Source organism: Xenopus tropicalis, chromosome 10 (assembly GCF_000004195.4).
Source record: "Xenopus tropicalis strain Nigerian chromosome 10, UCB_Xtro_10.0, whole genome shotgun sequence".
Lineage (NCBI taxonomy): Eukaryota > Metazoa > Chordata > Amphibia > Anura > Pipidae > Xenopus > Xenopus tropicalis.
In genome coordinates this window covers 35,893,969-35,916,430 of record NC_030686.2, presented here as the reverse complement: position 1 = coordinate 35,916,430, position 22,462 = coordinate 35,893,969, and the positions used below count along the sequence as shown (strand labels likewise).

General features: G+C 43.0%; 1 protein-coding gene across 1 annotated transcript in view; it reads left to right on the top strand.

The window, feature by feature from the left end:
• The first annotated feature begins 5,451 nt into the window (after window positions 1-5,451).
• Window positions 5,452-22,462, top strand: part of ptpn1 (protein tyrosine phosphatase non-receptor type 1) — a 36,862-nt gene continuing 19,851 nt past the window's right edge. The window contains 1 exon segment of the mRNA NM_001017121.3: window positions 5,452-5,617. Coding sequence (NP_001017121.2) covers window positions 5,549-5,617 — 69 coding nt within the window. The 5' untranslated portion in view covers window positions 5,452-5,548.

Sequence of the window (22,462 nt, the reverse complement as noted above, 5' to 3'; positions counted from 1 at the left end):
GAGTAATGTGCAACACTACAGGTATTACAACTCAACGTAAGTGAAAATGAGGAATTAACCCTATACTTGCCCTGTATCTCCTTGACACAGCCAGGAAGGTAGGGAACTTTCGACACCATGATCCGTAACCACTTATATCCTCTTCTGTCTGCTCCTTTCTCCCCAATTTTGTATTTGCCTTCTACTTGCCCCTTTTACCCTCATTGTATTTTCCTTCCCTATTTTTGCTTTCGCAGTGTCTAAGTAGATGACATCCACTGCCATTCCAGCATCGAGGTTCCTGCTCATCTCCTCATAAAAGGCAATTAAATGAGTCTGGCAAGATCTGTTACACATAAAACCATGCTGGTACAAACTAATAGTATTGTGAACTGCAATGTATTCAAGTACCCTATCCCTTATTACCCCTTCCAAAAGCTTTCCTACCACTGATGTCAGACTAACAGGCCTATAGTTTTCAGGCTGAGAACGGGATCCCTTTTTAAATAACGCCACCACATTAGCCATTCGCCAGTCTCTTGGCCCCATGCCAGACCTCAACGAATCCTGAAACATTAAGTGAAGAGGTTTGGCAATCACAGCACTCAGCTTGTTTAATACCCTGAGATAAAAGGTCCTGGACCTTTGTTTACTTTACATGTCTCTTTTGAATTTCCCTCTGAGTGACCCATGCATCAGTAGTTATATTACTAGAATTGGGTCTATTAAAAGGGAAGCCATGATTATCTGGCTCCTCAGTTGTATAGACATATGGCATATAATGTCAGTAGGGACAGTAGGGACTCCAAGAGACTTCTGCAGATTCCCTTTTGGTTGTAGACATTTGATCAGGCTCCTCTTATATCATGACAAGGATCCAAAAGAACAGCAGTGTATGGCAATACCATAGTGCCAGATATGGCTTTCCTTAAGTTGCTGTGATAAAGCAGACTTTGCTGGGCCAAGTATTGATATAAAGAAGAAATGCCCAGCAGAAGAAGCAATTCCAGATAGGCAACACTAATAAAGAAGTGCTACTTTTGCCATCTTGTCCTGCTGCCGCCATCTTGTTCTACAAAGCCTTCTGATCGCACAGGTGCTGCCTTTTCTGTAGCATTTGGGGTAAAATTTGGTGTTAGGTTCTTTTGTGTATCCCCCTCCACATATGTGAAAGTTATTCTCTACAATCTGGATAAAACAAGATTTGTTCAACAGAACAGAACTTCCGGCTTTCTCAAGATCCTTCTTGGCAAGCTCTTCTCAGAACACAGATGGGCCGTGCATTGATGCTTTGGTTCCTCCTCCCTGATAGAGATATGCTTTCCGTGGGAATCCTACATGTGCAGGTTTTTATCACCTAGTGTAGAAGGCCAAAGGTTTGGTGCTCCATGGGTGCCCTCTTATGACTCCAGCAGAAAGTGGGTTATTTTCAAAACATCTTCCCCTTGTGTATTATATTAGAGGCTTGTGTGTGCTACAAGTGTGGGGCCATTGGCTCTTAGTAATAATAACGGGCAAACCTAGTTTACATTTCCCACACACGGTGCCATCTTCAGCTCCATTGTCAGTCTAAACTCTTGCATCCCAAGCTGGGTATCTCTAAGCTCAACATACTTGTTTGGTGGAACAACACTATAAATGGTGATTTTTATATTCTAGCTGTCAGTTGGTGCTCCGACATCATACATTTCTGAGATTAATTTGTATGCTGTCTGGTTCTGGCATTACGTGTAGCACATGTAGAGTTGTGCTACAAGTGGTCCCGTTATTAAAATTTTTTTCACATTCCCATCAGTCCCTGCCCCAGTGGAGCTTACAATCTAAGGTCCCTATCACATTCCCATCAGTCCCTGCCCCAGTGGAGCTTACAATCTAAGGTCCCTATCACATTCCCATCAGTCCCTGCCCCAGTGGAGCTTACAATCTAAGGTCCCTATCACATTCCCATCAGTCCCTGCCCCAGTGGAGCTTACAATCTAAGGTCCCTATCACATTCCCATCAGTCCCTGCCCCAGTGGAGCTTACAATCTAAGGTCCCTATCACATTCCCATCAGTCCCTGCCCCAGTGGAGCTTACAATCTAAGGTCCCTATCACATTCCCATCAGTCCCTGCCCCAGTGAATGTTACAATCTAAGGTCCCTATCACATTCCCATCAGCCCCTGCCCCAGTGGAGCTTACAATCTAAGGTCCCTATCACATTCCCATCAGTCCCTGCCCCAGTGGAGCTTACAATCTAAGGTCCCTATCACATTCCCATCAGTCCCTGCCCCAGTGGAACTTACAATCTAAGGTCCCTATCACATTCCCATCAGTCCCTGCCCCAGTGGAGCTTACAATCTAAGGTCCCTATCACATTCCCATCAGTCCCTGCCCCAGTGAATGTTACAATCTAAGGTCCCTATCACATTCCCATCAGCCCCTGCCCCAGTGGAGCTTACAATCTAAGGTCCCTATCACATTCCCATCAGTCCCTGCCCCAGTGGAGCTTACAATCTAAGGTCCCTATCACATTCCCATCAGTCCCTGCCCCAGTGGAACTTACAATCTAAGGTCCCTATCACATTCCCATCAGTCCCTGCCCCAGTGGAGCTTACAATCTAAGGTCCCTATCACATTCCCATCAGTCCCTGCCCAGTTGAGTTTATACTATAAGGTCCCTATCACATTCCCATCAGTCCCTGCCCAGTTGAGTTTATACTATAAGGTCCCTATCACATTCCCATCAGCCCCCTTTCCCTTTCACCTTGTATGTGACAAAACCAGAGTACTTGGAGGAGAACTTTTGGTAGATAGTGCCCACCTGGAACCCACTGAACGGTGCTGCCTATATACAGTTAGAAACAGGCTTCACCAGTTCACCAGTGGCGTAACTATAAAGGAAGCAAACCCCACGGTCACAAGAGGGCAGGGGGCCTGTACCATGTGATCTACTTTCTCTATAGCTGTAAGAGTCCCCCAGCCATTCTCTTACCTACTCGGCACAATCGGCCAAATAGCAGGGGACACGGGTGGGTAGGGCCAAATAGTAGGTGCGCACTGAGCCCCGCTGACGTCTTCTTTTTCGGGGGGGGGGAGGCAGTGCAGCATTGCTTCGCCAATAAAAAAGGCTTCATGCCTGTCATTCCTCTCCATCTTGGAGCTCAAGTGCTACCATGCACAATGTTCCAATTTAATGGAGGGTCTGGTGAGTGTCATTTTAATGTTTTCTTAAAGGGCACCTATTTTGAAAAAAAAATGCTCCCACCAGCCTTATGCTTCATCACATGCATGTGCTTAATTGTTTTCCCTATAGTGGTGGAAACAATTTTGCCCTCATAGGTGCCCTTTAAAAATTAGAAATAGTTTATCCTGTCTGCTCTGACTTTGAAGTATCCAATTATCTGATTAAAATTAGCATTATAGCTATTGGAGAACTACAGCTCAGAAATCGGCCCTGCATTGATCCTTAGACAGTACAGTATGAGGGTATAGCCTATTGTGTGCCCAGAACATTCCTTCTCTGTATATTTGTATTTATACATATGGGTGGGAGGTGCCATATTGTTTCCCTTAGACAGTACAGTATGAGGGTATAGCTTATTGTGTGCCCAGAACATTCCTTCTCTGTATATTTGTATTTATACATATGGGAGGGAGGTGCCATAATGTTTCCCTTAGACAGTACAGTATGAGGGTACAGCTTATTGTGTGCCCAGAACATTCCTTCTCTGTATATTTGTATTTATACATATGGGAGGGAGGTGCCATATTGTTTCCCTTAGACAGTACAGTATGAGGGTACAGCTTATTGTGTGCCCAGAACATTCCTTCTCTGTATATTTGTATTTATACATATGGGAGGGAGGTGCCATATTGTTTCCCTTAGACAGTACAGTATGAGGGTACAGCTTATTGTGTGCCCAGAACATTCCCTCTCTGTATATTTGTATTTATACATATGGGAGGGAGGTGCCATATTGTTTCCCTTAGACAGTACAGTATGAGGGTACAGCTTATTGTGTGCCCAGAACATTCCCTCTCTGTATATTTGTATTTATACATATGGGAGGGAGGTGCCATATTGTTTCCCTTAGACAGTACAGTATGAGGGTATAGCATATTGTGTGCCCAGAACATTCCTTCTCTGTATATTTGTATTTATACATATGGGAAGGAGGTGCCATATTGTTTCCCTTAGACAGTACAGTATGAGGGTACAGCTTATTGTGTGCCCAGAACATTCCTTCTCTGTATATTTGTATTTATACATATGGGAGGGAGGTGCCATATTGTTTCCCTTAGACAGTACAGTATGAGGGTACAGCTTATTGTGTGCCCAGAACATTCCTTCTCTGTATATTTGTATTTATACATATGGGAGGGAGGTGCCATATTGTTTCCCTTAGACAGTACAGTATGAGGGTACAGCTTATTGTGTGCCCAGAACATTCTTTCTCTGTATATTTGTATTTATACATATGGGAGAGAGGTGCCATAGTGTTTCCCTTAGACAGTACAGTATGAGGGTACAGCTTATTGTGTGCCCAGAACATTCCTTCTCTGTACTTGCAGGCAGGGAAGTAGTGAATAAAACTGATCACAAGAGGATGGAATGTATCATGACTCTGCACACAAGCTAAATTTCCATATTATCTCCACTCGAAAATGCAACTTTCCACAGGGAAGAGAGGCTACTGCCAAACATTGGTTTGCTGCAGTGTATTGTGGGCAGGGTTGCCAGATTTATTTTTCCAAACTAGGCAAAGTCAGTTCTTAAACCAGCCCAAAACTAGCCAAAAGCCACTTTGAAAGAAGCCCAAAAATAGCCTAATATGCTTAATGAAAAAAATGTCTAAAAAACATGCCTTTTTTAAAGCATATAATCACTTCCCGTGCCCTGCATAGGTACTAGGATGACTGGTTCCCTGCTCTCTGTGCCCAGTCTATGCAGGTTATAGTAGTTTTGAGGCTTCAGGTTCAGTACAGAGGAACAGAAAAGGGAGCTTCTGTCTATAATTGCATGCTGGGTATTGTAGTTTTATATTAACCTTACCTGTAGGCTAATAGTAAGATCCAAACTACATTACCCAGCATGCACTGGGATAGGCATGTCAGAAATAAAACTTTGGCTAGTTTCCAAACTACAAACCCGCCAAAGCTTCCAAAACTAGGCCACATTTGGTTTATACTTTGGAAACCCGCCTGGGCTTTCAATTAGTAGCCCAATTTAACGGAATACCCGCCAACCTGGCAACCCTGCTTGGCACAGGGAAAAGAGGCTACTGCCGAACATTGGTTCGCCGCGGTGTATTGTGGGATTATACTCGCACCGCTGCCAACTCCATTGGGGAACGCTGCCGCTTCCGGGTCTGCCCCTCCCCTGAGCCTCGTTCACTCATTGGTTCCCGGGAAGAAGCGGAAGTGACGCCAAAGTTCCCAGCTGGGGAAGGAGGTGGGAGTGCGCGCTTCCGGCTGCGTGCAGTTGTGTCAGGCAGCGGGAGGAGGAGGAGGAGGAGGAGGAGGAAGAGGAGAGAGAGAGAGAGGCAGTCACACACCCCGGAGAGCTTACACAGGCGAAGTCTCGGCCATGGATATGGATATGGAGAAGGAGTTTCATGAGGCTGATAGGAAGAACAGCTGGGGGTCTAACTATCAGGTGAGAGCGGCTCTCTGGCTTCCGGGCCCTGACTCTCTGCATGGGGGGGGGGGCATCCTGGGGGCTTATAGCCGGCTGCTTGGGGCTAATCGTGTTGCCTGTCAGGCACGTAACTCCCTTCTAGCGGAATTCCTGCATGTGTGATAGCCTCTGTGCCCTATGGGAATGTACTGACTGCATATACATTACTGTCTGTATAATATATATATATATATGGCTATACCCTCTGTGCCCTATGGGAATGTACTGACTGCATATACATTACTGTCTGTATAATATATATATATATATGGCTATACCCTCTGTGCCCTATGGGAATGTACTGACTGCATATACATTACTGTCTGTATAATATATATATATATATATATATGGCTATACCCTCTGTGCCCTATGGGAATGTACTGACTGCATATACATTACTGTCTGTATAATATATATATATATATATATATATGGCTATACCCTCTGTGCCCTATGGGAATGTACTGACTGCATATACATTACTGTCTGTATAATATATATATATATATATATATATATATATATATATATATATATATATATATATATATATATATAATATGGCTATACCCTCTGTGCCCTATGGGAATGTACTGACTGCATATACATTACTGTCTGTATAATATATATATATATATATGGCTATACCCTCTGTGCCCTATGGGAATGTACTGACTGCATATACATTACTGTCTGTATAATATATATATATATATATATATATATATGGCTATACCCTCTGTGCACTATGGGAATGTACTGTCTGCATATACATTACTGTCTGTATAATATATATATATATATGGCTATATACAGTATACAAGGCTGATATACACAGGCACAAAGCCATGCACGTTTACAGGCAGATTTATCAAATATTCATCATGTTTTTGAATATCGAGGTGCTTTATTATCGGCTTTTGGTATTTAGCATTTGTCTCTCATTGTGCAAAGTTTATACTTTAATGGTAACGGTGATCAAGAATTCTCCAGCAAATTGTGTAATAGGAAGATAAACCCTCTCTGCACATTGGTGTCAATGGCTTTCAGCAGGTTTCAGTTCATGAATGGTTTAGAAATAACCCTTGAGAATAATGATATTGGCCTATGTTTCTTGTGTAGAATTTGCGATTTATACTTATACACAGATATATAATATTTATATCATTTGTGTGTTGGTATATGTATAAAGACAAATAGCCAGGAGCAGCACTTCCTGTAATGTATTTAATATATATTGTACTTGTGTCCAACTTCTTGGTCCTTGTTAGGACCTTCCTATGAATATATACACCCAACCTGTGGCCCCAGACCTGGGTGTCATTCTGTATATGATTAAGCCTGAATACAATCAATTTATAGTTTATAATTAGTACAGGTATGGGACCCGTTATCCAGAATGCTCGGGACCCGGGTTTTTCCGGATAAGAGGTCTTTCTGTAATTTGTATCTCCTACCTTAAGTCTGCTAATAAAGTTATTTAAACAGTAATTAAACCCAATAGGATTGTTTGGCTCCAATAAGGATTAATTATATTTTAGTTGGGATCAAGTACAGGTACTGTTTTATTATTACAGAGAAAAGGGAATCATTTAACCATTAAATAAACCCAATAGGGCTGTTCTGCCCCCAATAAGGGGTAATTATATCTTAGTTGGGATCAAGTACAGGTACTGTTTTATTATTACAGAGAAAAGGGAATCATTTAACCATGAATTAAACCCAATAGGACTGTTCTGCCCCATTAAGGGGTAATTATATCTTAGTTGGGATCAAGTACAAGGTACTGTTTTATTATTACAGAGAAAAAGGAACCATTTTTAAAAATGCAAATTATTTGGTTAAAATGGAGTCTATGGGAAATGGACTTTCTGTAATTCGGAACTGTCTGGATAATGGGTTTCCGGATAAGAGGTCCGATACCTGGCTAACGCAGGAAAGACTTGCCATGCTTAACAAGCCATTTCTGCAGGTGAAATGTGTTTATTTCCTTTCATTGCAGTTATTTCTTCCCTCTTATGGGGTAGAAATCCCAGCATTTTAGTTCAGAGAAGCTTAATAACAATGCTGTTGTTTATTCTAACTTCTAATAATAGTTTTATTTTCCGCTCCTTGGTTCAGCTGAATGTTTGTGCATTCAGGCCCAGAGTATGTACAGTGCCTGTTTCTCTGTACTGTAAGTAAATGGCTGCATGTAACACAGGGCATTCTCACATCTCACTTCCCGTTTTTATTCGTGGGAAATGCCACCTTTCATACCCTGGCATGATTATTGCACAGTTTGGGAATCTGCGTATGCTGTATACTGTCTATCTAATGAACAAATCAAGAGTTACATTTCTGCCTTCTGGGAGACGAATTATAAAATAATACATTGTATCAAGAGTGTCTGTCTTTGCTTGAGTTTATTTAATACACTGAGCAGGGTTGTTGCATTATTGTGATTTTACTCCCAGGCAGTGGTCTCGCTGTGCCGCTTAGCAGAGAACTGTGCTGGTTTAATGATAGGGCTTCTGGACGTCTAATGACAGGTTAATGTCCATCCCCAAAACACTGGCTGCATTACCCTGATTGTATATCCTTGTCAGGTTTGAATTCTTTATTTTAACCTCTTCCTTGTCTGTGCTCACCAGTAAAAATGATCATTCTCTTGCAACTCCATATGATTAGCGTCTCCCAAAACAAAGCCCTTTGTATCCGATGGTTCATCCTGCAGATGTTGTGCCATTGATCTCCCTCTTGGCTCTTGTGCACCTCACACGCCTTTTGTCTTTGACTGTGAAATCAATTTGCTTTACTATAAATGCCCTAATGGATGGTGGCTCAGTGTTCCGTTTGCTCTCCTGCCAGCGATTCTTCTTTTCCCCCCTTGATAAACGACTTGCAGTTTTCCCATTGATACCTCCCGTCATACCTATTTGGCACGCTGTGTTCGGGGGCTGCCAAGCAAATAGCATTTACATAAGCAATCAATAGATGCCAGTGGCACTGTATTCGGGGCAGATCTGTTGAGTGCTATATTGAGGCAATTCTACTAGTCTGTTTCTTTTGATTCGACCACTTTGTGCAGAGAATCCGAAATGAGAGCAATATGGTGGGCATTGGCGCTCACGTGGGGCGCTCCCCTTTGCTATGAGAAATTTCACACCCAACCTTACTGAGGAATTAAATCAAAATACAGGATGCAGTTTTCACTTTTTTTTTACCCCAAAATGTGATATTGTTTTGCCTGTCTAAGAACGCCCCCCCCCCCCCGGGATGCTAGTGTTTTCTGTAAATGTTGCTTTATTCGTGTCTGTTGCCATTTCTGCTCAGGTTCCTCATGCATATGTAATGCAGGATGTTCCAGCTGCTTCCACTATGAATTAAAGCATTACAGCTTCCCCCATGCCCTTGTCAAAATAATAGCCCAGTAGCGCTCTTCCAAATCTTTTGTCATGTGCAGTGCTTTATTTTTTTTATTTTGTGTATATTTTTTGAACCCCAGTACAATAGAAAATAAAGGTTATACTATCCCATCAAACCTGAGGGCTACGCTTGTTTATTATCATGTTGCTGTGCACAATGTGTGGCGTGGAATATGATCTGCTACATGGCTGTCAAACAGGAGGAGGCACACAAAGTGCATTTTATAGCCCCTGGCCTATACATCAAAGCTATGTAATTTCTCTGTATATGGGTGTCAATCTGTATATGTATTGGTAGAAATATGAAACAGCACACCGAAAAAGTTTGGTAGCAAAAGCCTTGGGATACAAATAATTGCCGTAAATACATCTGTCTACAGTAAAAATCAGATGGCAACTGTATTTCTCTTGATATGCGTCGTTATATTGTTTTGGGGGTGCTCATGAGCTTATTCTGTGTATGGCAATGTTCGTATCTTTCTCTTTGGATTTGGCTGTTGGGATTTAGGTCGGGACTATTTACCTGGTCGATGGCTCTCTCAGCTCTTGGGCAATGGATTCATTCATGTGTAAGGCCCCATGGTACGAATGCAGCTGAGTGATCAGCAGGACCATCACGATAGAAGTGCAGCCCTTCATTGACCCCATTAGGGGCATCGATAGGGGTGGTCAGCCAACCAGATCTTCTGCTTAGTGTGTTTTGTTCGGATGTGGTGATATTGGATTATGACCCTCTAATGAATAATTAATGATTCGCCAGTGACTTTCAAGATGATTGGAGACCACACGTTTTTTAACTTCTCTGGATATAACTTAATAGTGGACAAAGTTTTATATTAGTCTAGTTACCCGTGGCAACAGTCGTCTGTTAACTTGGGAAAGTTAGCACCAAAGTAAGAACCGATTCGTTGCTGTGGACTACTAAACCAGGGTAAGCATAGGCCTTGTTACTTGTTGATGTCTAACCCCAAAATCTTTTGGAAAGACCTTAACTGTAAAGCTTATTAAGAAAATGTGTTCCCTTTAAGTAGAGGAAAATGTGGTGTGATACAGTTAAAAATAAAGGGCAAGTAAACCCCAGATAAAATAGATTCGGCACACCATTAAGAAGAGCTGCCTGGGTGATGCTGGCAGTTGTCATGATACAAGAGCTGAAACATCAGGGCTGGATTGTTCCTGCAGGATGGGTTTTTGCTGGCCTGTAGTTCTCCAGCAGCAGTGGAATTAGAGTTCCCAGCATGCCTGTTGTGGTTATACTGGCAGCTGTTATTCGGCAGCAGCAGAGAGACGCAGGATGTAGATCTGCACTGTGGAACTGCTTCCAGCATCCTGGGAAATGGAATTCAGTGCTGTAGAGCAACAGCTGAAGATTCCCAGTGCGGGGTGTTCTGCTTTAGTGAAGAGAGAGATATTTGGATCTATGTGCATAAAGAAGCTGGCTCTGAGGGAATTGTAACATGGAAGATGTTATGGCCAAATCAGCCTTCATGTACTTGAAGTGAGCAATATTGCTATTAAAACTCTCTGACAAAGTGAAGCTAAAAGACCTGTTGGTAGCTTTGTCACTTGCAGTTCTACTTCTCACCACTTCACTGTGTGGCAGGAGTTTTCCACAGACTGCTAAGCTATGTGTGGCAGCCATAGCACCATTGGAGGGGTCCTGCCCCTATCATTACATAGTACAGAGAGAGAATGGGCTTTGTTACTGCAAGCCAGCATCATTAGTTTCTGCAGACAGAAGCCCCTAGTATATATGCCAGCTAACTTGCAACCGGGCTTTCAGGGTTTGTGTATTCTTCCCTGTTTTTTTATCTAGTTGCCCCAGACATGTTGGGAGTGGATTACACTTATAGGCAAGATGTAGTACATATAGCATCTATATGTAACGCAGATTTTGTTACCACTGTACCAACCAAGTATAATGATCATTGCTCCTGTTCTTGACATGCCAGCAGCACAAGAATTCATGGAATTGCATCACAGCAGAGGTGGGCATGTGGTACAAAGTTGGCATGTGGTACAAAGTTGGCAAACATGGATAGAATGGTTCAGTTTTCCTTTTTGCGTGTCTTTTAAGCCCATATACCTCTCTCATGTTTTCCCAAGAATCACAGTGTTCATAGGATTCCATGTTACAAGGTAGTGAAACCCTCTGTCATCTATAATCCTCCATTTATTATGTTATTTATGAGTGCATTGTATAATTGGCTGATGGCATTAGAGCTAGATTGCCATTGGATGCTGGGAATTTATCAGCAAATACACACCTGTATCCTTATCGTACTTGTCATGGAAAAGCCATATGGTTGCACATAACTCCCTTAGGATATCAATTTGGTAGTTAAATAAAGTCTTAATAGGAACTATTTATTTTAGTATCATCCATTATTTATATAACACTGACAGATTTACCCAGTGTGTTACAAAGGTCATTCATCAGTTTATAATTAAGGCGTTTCCCCTTTAAAGGGATAGTAGCACATTTCAACATAATTTTTGCAAAGTATATAGAATATTCCTATATATTCATCAGCAAAATGGTTCTCCGTGCAGTTGAGCAGTACATTGCAAATTTATTTGAGACGAAGGCAAGCAGTATGGAAACTCCTACCTGAGGAAAAGCAAATGTGCCGAGAAGAAATGAGCATAGGGCAAGCTCTCCCCTTATGATACATGGGAATCATTTGCATTGCAGTGAGTTGAATTTGTGGCTTAGATCCTCTCTTCCCCAGATATAATCATGTTACCACTATGGAAATGCTATTTGCCAAGACCATAATGCTTTGGAGTTGAGGTTTCTTTCTTAAAGGAGACATATCCTATAAAAATTATGAATGTGCCAGGGAATTATACTCCTCTAGATATAGAAGGATTGTGCTTAAAAAGTTGTGTTTCTGACTGATTTATTGAGAAATTCCACAAAAACCCCCACTAGCCCCGCCCATCTGTTCCACTTCCTGCTGGCTGAATTCTCTGGATGAGCTGGGGAGCCGGCGGCTCTCAGTACCCTGCACTGTAGGATAGGAACCAATCAGCAGCTAGGCTGACCTGATAGGGAACTGAAGCCTGTCTGTGCTTGTGTGACTGCAGGGCTGTGATTGGCTCTCCCCCTCCTACTGTGCTTCTGGCAGGGACCGTTAGGACACGCCCACTCTCCATTTCAAACTCTGACAGAGAAGAGATAGGATCTATAGGGAGCTCCAATAAAGGGGCCATTGTTACAGATAGGGTTAATGTTTAGCCCAAAGGGAAACCAGCACCGTATATTATTCATAATTGCCTACAAAATTAGGGTTTTCCCATTTATCCAATATGTCTCCTTTAAATCCATAAACCCAATTAGGAGGGCAGGTTGGAGGGAGGGGAGGTGGGCGTTTAAGGTAAAATTGAGCAACAAGGTGATTAGGCAACACTGGCCAGGCTTACATGCTATAGGTGCACCTAACTCCTATGAAGGAACTTTATAACATTCCAGGGTTTATCCTGAACTTGATATATCAAGCGTTTGAATTTTTTGTTTTTTGCCAGCCAATTGAAAACAGCTGCCATTTCCACAGGACCTTGGGCACCATTATAAAGGTTCTACAATGGTGTGTAGTTATAAAGGAGGATAATAGAAGTTTTACTTTATAAAAAGCGGTGTGCAAACTGCTGCAGCGCTCTTTGTACTCAAGAATTTCTGCTCTGCCTGAACTTGTCCCATTGGCTTTAATGGGTTGCTCTGCTTTCTGCTCACCTCCGAGGCAGTGTAAAATAATGCTGCGCATCTAGGTGGAGTAAGTCTGCATACAGACCTTTGAAAATAAACTGCTTTTTGCTTTGTAATGGATTCTGCCTGCTGTTTTCATTCCTCTCAAAGTACTTTATATAAGACACCCGTTCATTAGCCTGTAGGGACCCTCAGCCTATGTGTTGCTGACCCCTGTGTGTTTCTGACCCCCGGTGTCATGACCCAGGGTAACTATCACTCCCAGTTGATGCCTCAACTTGCATCTTGTGAGCCCCAGCTGTTGGCTCTATTATTTGTAGATAAACACTTATTTTTAAGTGTGCAGCCATTTTAGCACCTCCCGGGGCTGATGTGGGGTTGGAAAGTTGTGCCACTCTGTGTACACTGCTATTAAATATGTTGGTGCTATAATGATAAGAATATTATGTTGTGTATTCGAAACTACAACAAATGTTGGTGTAAATCTGGGGAAAGCGATCCGTTGCCTCTTCTCCAGCAACCCCGGCATGTTTTTGTTCTCAGACTGGAGATGTATTTCTGCTTGATGTTTGTCTAAGAGGTATTTGGACCGGCTCCCATGCTAAAGAATGCCAAGAAGTTGTGCACACACTGACTGTGTTTTGGGTAGATGTTGAAACTTGCCCATCGTGTTCCTGTGCAAAATCGTCATGAATAACATGCCGAGAAGCATTCATTGCTTTGCCCCTGCTTGAAACTTAACCCTTTTGCACTTGGTGTCTTGTCTGTATGTGCATAAAAAAGTATAGTATATCCAATATATATATATTTATTGTTTAGAAGGGCAGTTTAATTATTCTGGGAAGTCTTGTTTCAGCTTTTATAGACATACTGCTCCTTTTGCATAGAGAATTGTCTTCATATAGTTAAATAATGTGCATTGTGGCCCCAGATGTGGTCAGCTGGAGGCTGGGAACTTTTACGGGAATACATTTTTCTGCATGCCCATTGACATAGTGGGCTATTTGACTGATATACATGCCTACCTTAGTGCCTGGTCCTTCATAGTCTACTTCTACTTAAAGGACAAGTAAAGCTCAACAAAGAATTGGCATAGAAATGCCACATTGTATATGTTAGGATTATGTGCCAGCCTATTGCTGCCACCACCCTTAAGCAATCTTAAAAGATCTGTTCCTCTGGAGATTCTTAGCTTCTTCAACAGCAGCCCAGAGCCCACTGAGCATGTGCAGTGCCACTGGCACAAAAGATGGCCTAACAAGATCCAAGATGGGGAGCTGCTGTGCACAACTATGAAGGTATATGGCTCATTAGTGTTATAGAACTGCTGCGTTTCTAGTCAATCATTTTTTTGTTGTATTTTTTATATCCTATTAATTATATACATTTAAAAGGCATAACTTAGTGGCAGAAGCAGGTAACTTGCTGGGGGGGGGGGGGGGGGGGGGGCAAGGGGTTGCACTTCCCTCCTTCAATTTTACTTCTGTCTCCAGGAGGAAGAGTGTGCGAAATGTGATCTAGCAATGTACCTAAGGCTGTGCCATAAAGGTGCAGAGAGAGGATGTGAAACTTCTGTGTTTTGTGGGAAGAGAAGCCCAGTCACTGTCAGGAAGCCCACAGTCGTGCAAGCACATATTCCTTATGGGACATAAGCCAAGACATTATTCTAAGCAACTTTCTGATATATTTATTAAAACAGGCTTTGATGGACTGTGGCGGAATTGCCTTTTCTTTGTGGAATATGAACTCTTCCTCCCCACCTGGGACCTTACTCTGCCTGCCCCGCCCCCTTTGTGATGTCAGAGATGGGTCAGGTGCTGGTCGACCCACACAATTGCAACATTGCCACTAGCTGAGACACCAGTTCCCAGAATGCCGTGCATGTTCTGCAGAAGTGTGCCGTGCATTGTGGGAAGTAAAGTCTTGGCTCATGATACAATGTTGCAAGTTTTCGGGGTCGCCCGACGAAGGGAAGAAGGGAATTGTAAGAGACAGATTATTGCTTGCAATTATTTCCATTTACACTGACATTTTCTTTCGTTGTGCAATAGTTTTTAGGTGGAGTTCCCCTTTAATAGTCCAAATAATTCTAAATATCTATCTATATATATGTATATATATATATATATATATATATATATATATATTCTCATCCATGCATTTGCATAATGGCACGTTAAACCTGACTTTACGGGAGTGGGGGGTGGGCACTGGCTAAAATTTGTGTTAATGGTGTGATTCTGATGCAGTCTATAATATGACAAGAGAGCAGAATCTCCCAGAGTGCTTTGAGACGGCTTCCTTTTCAAGAAACACTGCTGTAAAGGCTGACCCTTCTTTGAACAGAGTTCACACGCTTCTCCGAAGTACAGTGAGAGGCATCCTCTCCCACCCACTTAGCACTGGCTTGTTTCTTGCCTTCATTTCCGGATCAGCTCATTTCACAAGAGATGGGGGTGAGTGGGGGGGAATTAAATTGGCACTTGCTAATTAATAATATGAGGCTGCACAACATTTATATCTCCTTGTTTAACAACTATGATAGCAAAGGAAACCACATACGCTGTTTTATTTACATCTGACCCAGGGACAACTTTATTTTATGCAAGAGGGAGAGTGCTGCTGTAATGTTTCCTTTACATTAGCTCTTCCCACACTGGGGGGCCTAAGCAGTGTCAGGGGGTGTTCAGTATGAAGGCCAGTTAGGGGGAGATTTGGGGTGATTATTTGTGCCCTGGGTACCCCTGGAACTATAGCAGGGTGACTGTTACCCCAATGTTTCTATATATCTGTAACCTTGTTATGAGCTAAGGGGGCCCAGCCTGAAGGCCAGTTAGGGGGGGATTTGGGGTGAGTGCTTATTTGTGCCCTGGGTACCCCTGGAACTATAGCAGGGTGACTGTTACCCCAGTGTTTCTATATATCTGTAACCTTGTTATGAGCTAAGGGGGCCCAGCCTGATGGCCAGTTAGGGGGAGATTTGGGGTGAGTGCTTATTTGTGCCCTGGGTACCCCTGGAACTATAGCAGGGTGACTGTTACCCCAATCTTTCTATATATCTGTAACCTTGTTATGAGCTAAGGGGACCCAGCCTGAAGGCCAGTTAGGGGGAGATTGTGGTTGAGTGCTTGTTGAGTACGGTTTGTGCTGTGGGTACTCTTGGAACTATAGCAGGGCAGCTGTAAATCACCCCTAACCACTCTGAAAGGCCCTTCCAACGTCAACAATTGGAGTTGCCGGTGGTAAGGCCATTGCATTGCTTCGGTATTCCAAAGTGGCCTGAAGTTTCCCTCCTGCAGGCGATTTTGGAAAACCGAAGCAATGCAAAGGGCCTTCCGCCGGCAACACCTGTTGTTGCCGTTGGAAAGGCATTTCGGAGCTGTTAGTTGCCTGCGATAGCATAGATCTATCTTGTGTGACTGAACTACTCCGTGGGTCCTTAGCCTAAAACTGTCTTGGTACAATCACGGCAAGTCACATAAGAAGTATAGTTTTATATTATACACAGACCCCTATAGTAGCAAGGTATGTATCTTCCATTTGCCTGGCACTAGCTACCTGAGAGATAATCTTTTACTGTGGTAGGAAACCTAGTGCTGTCCAAATGTTATCTAACTACAATCTACAAACTACATTCATCCTCTTTAACCAATCACATTGCTTTTTATTTCTTTCTTTTAACTATTAAAAGCCCAGAAGCAGCATTTGGATGCCGATTGCCATAGAATCTGCGTTGTGCTCCTACATATGGCATCTGAAAGCGAGCTGATGCTTGTTACTAAATAGCAAATGCCACCCTGATAATTTTAGATACACTGTGAGCTTCTGCTCCTACTTGGAAGGCAGCTTCTAAGAAATCCATTTGGCCTTTTAAGAACCCTGCAGCTTTGTGCCGCTCACCATCCGTGCAGTCACTTGTTGCTCCCGGCTGCCTCTTCATGCTGGTTGCTCCTTATCGGCATCCTTTGTGGCAATTTATATGAAGGAATAAGCAGAATCCTTGTACAAGGAAAGCTAGATCACAAACTGCCCAAGCAGTGCTAGTCTCTAATAATAAGTATAAGTTCAGCTTATTTTGCTCAGTACACTGCAGGGATAGAGTGCCCTTTACCCCGGCCACGGGCAAGGAGCACACGTAGTTCTTCTAGTGCTGCAGTTGTGTCTAGGAAAGTAACGCAATGACTTACCAAGATGTGCACTGAGTTATCAGCATTTCCCAACAAGATAAATGGCGTTTCTTGCAGTTTGGTATGCAGTCTCTGTGCCAGTTGGTGCAGAGCGAGATTAAGTACGCGCAGAAGAAGTTCCACCACCTGTTGGAGCCGCACAAGCGAATCTGCTGTTTGTCAACCGAATTTCCTTTTGGCAAACAAAGAATGTGCGATTTAAAAATAAACCAGACTGCGACATTCACATCACTCTATTTTATCTCTATAGTCCAAAATCTGCCCACTTCCCTGCTTGCCTATTTGTATATTTCCAGCCATTTCTCCCTTCCTTATCAAGTTTTGCCTCCACCCATTTCCTCAGGATAGATATCTGCCCCCCCCCAACCTTGGAGCCAACTAACCTTCTGTCTGTGGGGCTGGATGGTTGCTAATGGCATAAGGAAGTGCTGGATATGACTACCTGAGCCGGAAAACACACATTTACATTATTTCCCATGGCTTTGCTTGAAATGAACTAAAATTTCATTACTTTTATCTGTTCAAAGCAATAAAAGTAAATCTATTTAACTATCCTTTTGTTTATAAAGTGCCAATCAGAGGCTTTGAAGAAAAGTGGATGCTGGTCTAGTAACTATGCACAACCAGTTGTTGGATAGTATCTGGTGGTCTGGTCACTCCAATTCATTCTCCTTACTAACTGTCAGACTAATGCCTGTTTGCTAGGGTTATAAAGATGGCCATACACACTACAATTATGATCTTTCCCACGGCCATTGGTCCTGGGAAGATCGTTCATCCACTCTACTAAGGTTAAGAGCTGAATCGTTAGATATACAGGCAAAAACAAAGCAATTCTTTACCCTGATCTGACAATTCAGCATTAACGTTATGATGTTCAAAATTGGCACACCAAGAGTGATTTTAGTTATCATTCTTCTTAAAAGGACAAGGAAAGGCTTCAGCTCCATCCCACAGTATATTATAGAGGCCCCTTGCTTGTACCTTATTACTACTGTAAATTTGTTTTTTAACATTTCGCTCGCACTCCCCTTTCAAAGTTTGCCATATTACCCCTCCATCACGACCAGCGTTTTAGTTATAGTTGCGTCATAAACATGGTGTTGTGGAGGGAAAATGTTTCCAATTGAAGTGAGCAGTTTTGCCTACAATGTGGGGATTGCAATGAAAAAGAGCTGAATATAGAGGGGAATGGAAAGGACAGATGGCATCACTATAGGTATGGCTATTTTTTACAAAGGAAGTTCCTTACCTGTTCTATGCTATGTAAATGTCTGCCCTGTTGCCCTGTTTCAGCTTGAATGGCTCCACAACAGCTTATTTATAAAAACTCTACTCCACCCTCTGAAGCGAATGTGCCGTATGAGCAATTACAGTATATTATATTTACATGTACAAAATTCCTTTTTAGTGTTAGTTAATCCTTTAATTTCGCTTTTACAGGGTCGTGCTTCCACCTGGTGGGCATATACCAGCCCTGTCATCAATCTACTAGTTTTCTGCGTACTTTAATGTAGCATTGCTCCCAATGAGTGCTCTTAACCCCACGCATTTCGCTTCTTAGTTTTATGTGTTGCATTTAATGCTGAAATGAAAGCACTGCATGGAGCTCCTTTCTGATACTTCTGCACCAGGGAATCCGTGATTCTAAGGTCTCTGCTTCTACCTAAATATTGGAACCCGTCAACTGTTTCAACTAATATCTGACAAATGATTGTCTCTTGTCTCTAGCAAGTTCAGTTGCCCTTTCTCCTTGAACAGGAACCACTGAAACAAAAAGGAGCTGGAGTTGTCCCTATTTCTACATGATCAGTTTCACTTCACATTTAATTACTACTAGGTTTATAAGTCCAACCTGTAGTGCATCATTTTGCCTCCATCAGATTTTGCTTTGCCTTTAGGGCTCTGGCACACGGGGAGATTAGTCGCCCGCGGCAAAACTCCCTGTTCGCGGGCGACTAATCTCCCCGAGTTGCCTTCCCCCTGCCATCCCACCGGCGAACATGTAAGTCGCCGGCGGGATGGCAGACGCGGCGGGGCGATTTCGGGAAATCACCGAAAAAGACTCGCGGTGGGATGGCAGGGGAAGGCAACTCGGGGAGATTAGTCGCCCGCGAACAGGGAGTTTTGCCGCGGGCGACTAATCTCCCCGTGTGCCAGAGCCCTTAGAAACAATTTGGTGCTGTCAGGTTTAAAGGGGAATCTTTACTTCAAAACACACTCTTGGAAAATCTAATTTTAAGCAGCTTTCCACTATACATTTATTACCCATTGTCAGTGGTTTTATAGATATTTGTAAGTATAATGGCTCTTGTGCATATTCATTGCACTTTTGCATCTGACTCCTGAAAGAGTGTAGCAGAAGCCAGCTGACAAGAGGTATAAAGAAATGATGCTTTTGATTGTATTTGCACTTACAACTAAGTTTAAAATTGCTGAAATTGTTGCTTTTCTGCCATAATTTCCCTATTGGAGTCCTTGTAGATAATAAACTTGGCTGTAGCAAGCAATGCCAGGCAGCAGTGGCAAGGGCAATCGAGGTTTTGAGTTGTATTAAAAGGGGAATAGATTCACGGGAGTAGGGGGTTATTCTTCCCCTTTACACAGAGCGCTGGTAAGGCCCCATCTAGAATATGCAGTGTAGCTTTGGTCTCCAGCACTAAAACGGGATATTATTGAGTTAGAGAGGGTCCAGAGAATGGCAACTAAACTGGTAAGAGGTATGGGAAGTAGTGATTTGTGGGCCTGCTTGAAACCCACGGGGTGCAGGCCGAGTTCTTCTTGTCGCCCGTGACCTAACTGTGTGCTCCTCTTCCGCCTCTGCATGCCTGCTCCTCTTCCGCCTCCACATGCCTGCTCCTCTTCCGCCTCCACATGCCTGCTCCACCCCCTTTGTGACATCAGAGGCAGGGTGGATGGGGGTATATAAATGGACGCAGCTCAGCATGCTTGGTCGGGTGCAGGTAGCTAGAGAGTGGGTTAGGGCCAGGTGGGGGGTTAAATTTGTTTTTAACCTGCACATCACTAATAGGGAGAGGCTAGCCAGAGGTGCTTAAGGGCTGATATAATAACTATGTATAAATACATAAGGGGATCATATAATAATCTCTCTAATGCTTTATTTACCAGTAAGTCCTTCCAGCAGAAACAAGGGCACCCACTCTGATTAGAAGAAAGGAGGTTCTAGCTAAATATTCAGAATATTCAGGTTTTTTATTGTGAAGTTGTAGAATTCCCTCCCCGAATCAATCGTGCTGGCTGATACATTATATAGCTTTAAGAAGGGGTTGGATGGATTCTTAGCAAGTGAGGGAATACAGGGTTATGGGAGATAGCTCTTTGATCCAGGGACTGGTCCGATTGCCATCTTGGAGTCGGGAAGGAATTTTTCCCCCTCTGGACCAAATTGGAGGGGTTTTTGCCTTCCTCTGGATCAACTGGCAGTTGGCAGGTTATATAGGCATAAAAGGTTGCACTTACTGTGTTACTGTGACTCCATCTCTCAGTGCCTTTAATGGTGCTATTTCCTTACATGTGGTTAGACCTACAACTTTGCTCCAGATTTTTTTTTTTTTTATTTTGGCACAAAAATACACTTGTGAGCATCTTGGAGCTGAAAAGTACCTGTAAAGGCTGTTTTAGGCATTACCCACTTTCATTAATAGGAGCTCCTTGCTCAGTGCCAAGGGTATCTTGTGGCACATGAGGCGGTAAGGTAAGATGGTGTCAGGATTGGGCTCTGGCATTGTGTGTGTAGCAAGGCAAGCTGATGTCTGAAGGTGCTGAGAGTGGCAATGGTCATATAAAGTGTTATTGGCAAGACGTTAGATTTGGGCACATACTAATGTGAATGATTATACATTCAAGTGCTGAAGCTCCCTAGAAATGCCTAATAACAATAATATCTTGACTGATAGATGTATGGCAGCTCCTACACTCATTAATAATGGCGCAGAGACTGTATTCTTTCTTGCTTAATTACAAATTATTACTGGAAGGAGCCAACCCTCTCCTGGTCACATGTCCACATCTGCTAAATAATCGACTCTCTTATTGTTTTGTGTAGTCTATAAAATACCCCAAATATTGTATTTTCCCTGCCAGTATCACAGAGCACATGCTGTATAAATGGTGGCGCAGAGAGAGAATGTCCTTTTCTGTATGTGCTAATCTCGATGGGCCCGGGGCCAGATCTGCTTTCCAGGAAGTCTCAAATGATTTTTTTTTTTTTTTCTCTTCTTTTGTGTTTGTGTTTTTTTTTCCCTTTCAAATACCAAGAAATCTTTTTATTGCGGTTAAGTTCTCAGTTCCAGTAACTGTGTGGGGTTATTGCAGGCTCAGATGCCATGAAATGCTGCAAGTTTGCAGTTTTTTTGGACTGGGTTATACAAATGTGTTGTACTTTTGTGTGTACTCATTCTTCCCTATATGTGGCTTGGTCTTTAAGGGGATTTATACTGTTATGAGGGCACCACACAGAACATTCCTTCTCTGTTTACATTTATACCTGTGGGTGGAGCTGTTATATTGTTTCACTTGCACAGCATGTTTCTACTGTATATTTGTGGTTATATGTGTGGATGGGTGCTGCCATAGCGTTTCCATTAAGTGGTACATTGTTACGAGTATGCACCCCACCCTCTTTGTTGGTTAAATGTGGCCAACCATCTAATGATGTAGGGCCTCTTTTAGTGCAGCTATCCACCCAAATACATGGGCAACACAAACAGATTGTAAGCTCCACTGGGGCAGGGACTGATGGGAATGTGATAGGGACCTTAGATTGTAAGCTCCACTGGGGCAGGGACTGATGGGAATGTGATAGGGACCTTAGATTGTAAGCTCACTGGGGCAGGGACTGATGGGAATGTGATAGGGGCCTTAGATTGTAAGCTCCACTGGGGCAGGGACTGATGGGAATGTGATAGGGACCTTAGATTGTAAGCTCCACTGGGGCAGGGACTGATGGGAATGGGATAGGGACCTTAGATTGTAAGCTCCACTGGGGCAGGGACTGATGGGAATGTGATAGGGACCTTAGATTGTAAGCTCCACTGGGGCAGGGACTGATGGGAATGTGATAGGGACCTTAGATTGTAAGCTCCACTGGGACAGGGACTGATGGGAATGTGATAGGGACCTTAGATTGTAAACTTCACTGGGGCAGGGACTGATGGGAATGTGATAGGGACCTTAGATTGTAAGCTCCACTGGGGCAGGGACTGATGGGAATGTGATAGGGACCTTAGATTGTAAGCTCCACTGGGACAGGGACTGATGGGAATGTGATAGGGACCTTAGATTGTAAGCTCCACTGGGACAGGGACTGATGGGAATGTGATAGGGCACTTAGATTGTAAACTCCACTGGGGCAGGGACTGATGGGAATGTGATAGGGACCTTAGATTGTAAACTCCACTGGGGAGTGATTAATTATTTCAAGAATGTAGTCCATTTCTGTTTATATTTCCTTAACAAAATATATGTCCCATGCCTCTAATGGATGAAAATTGTTAAT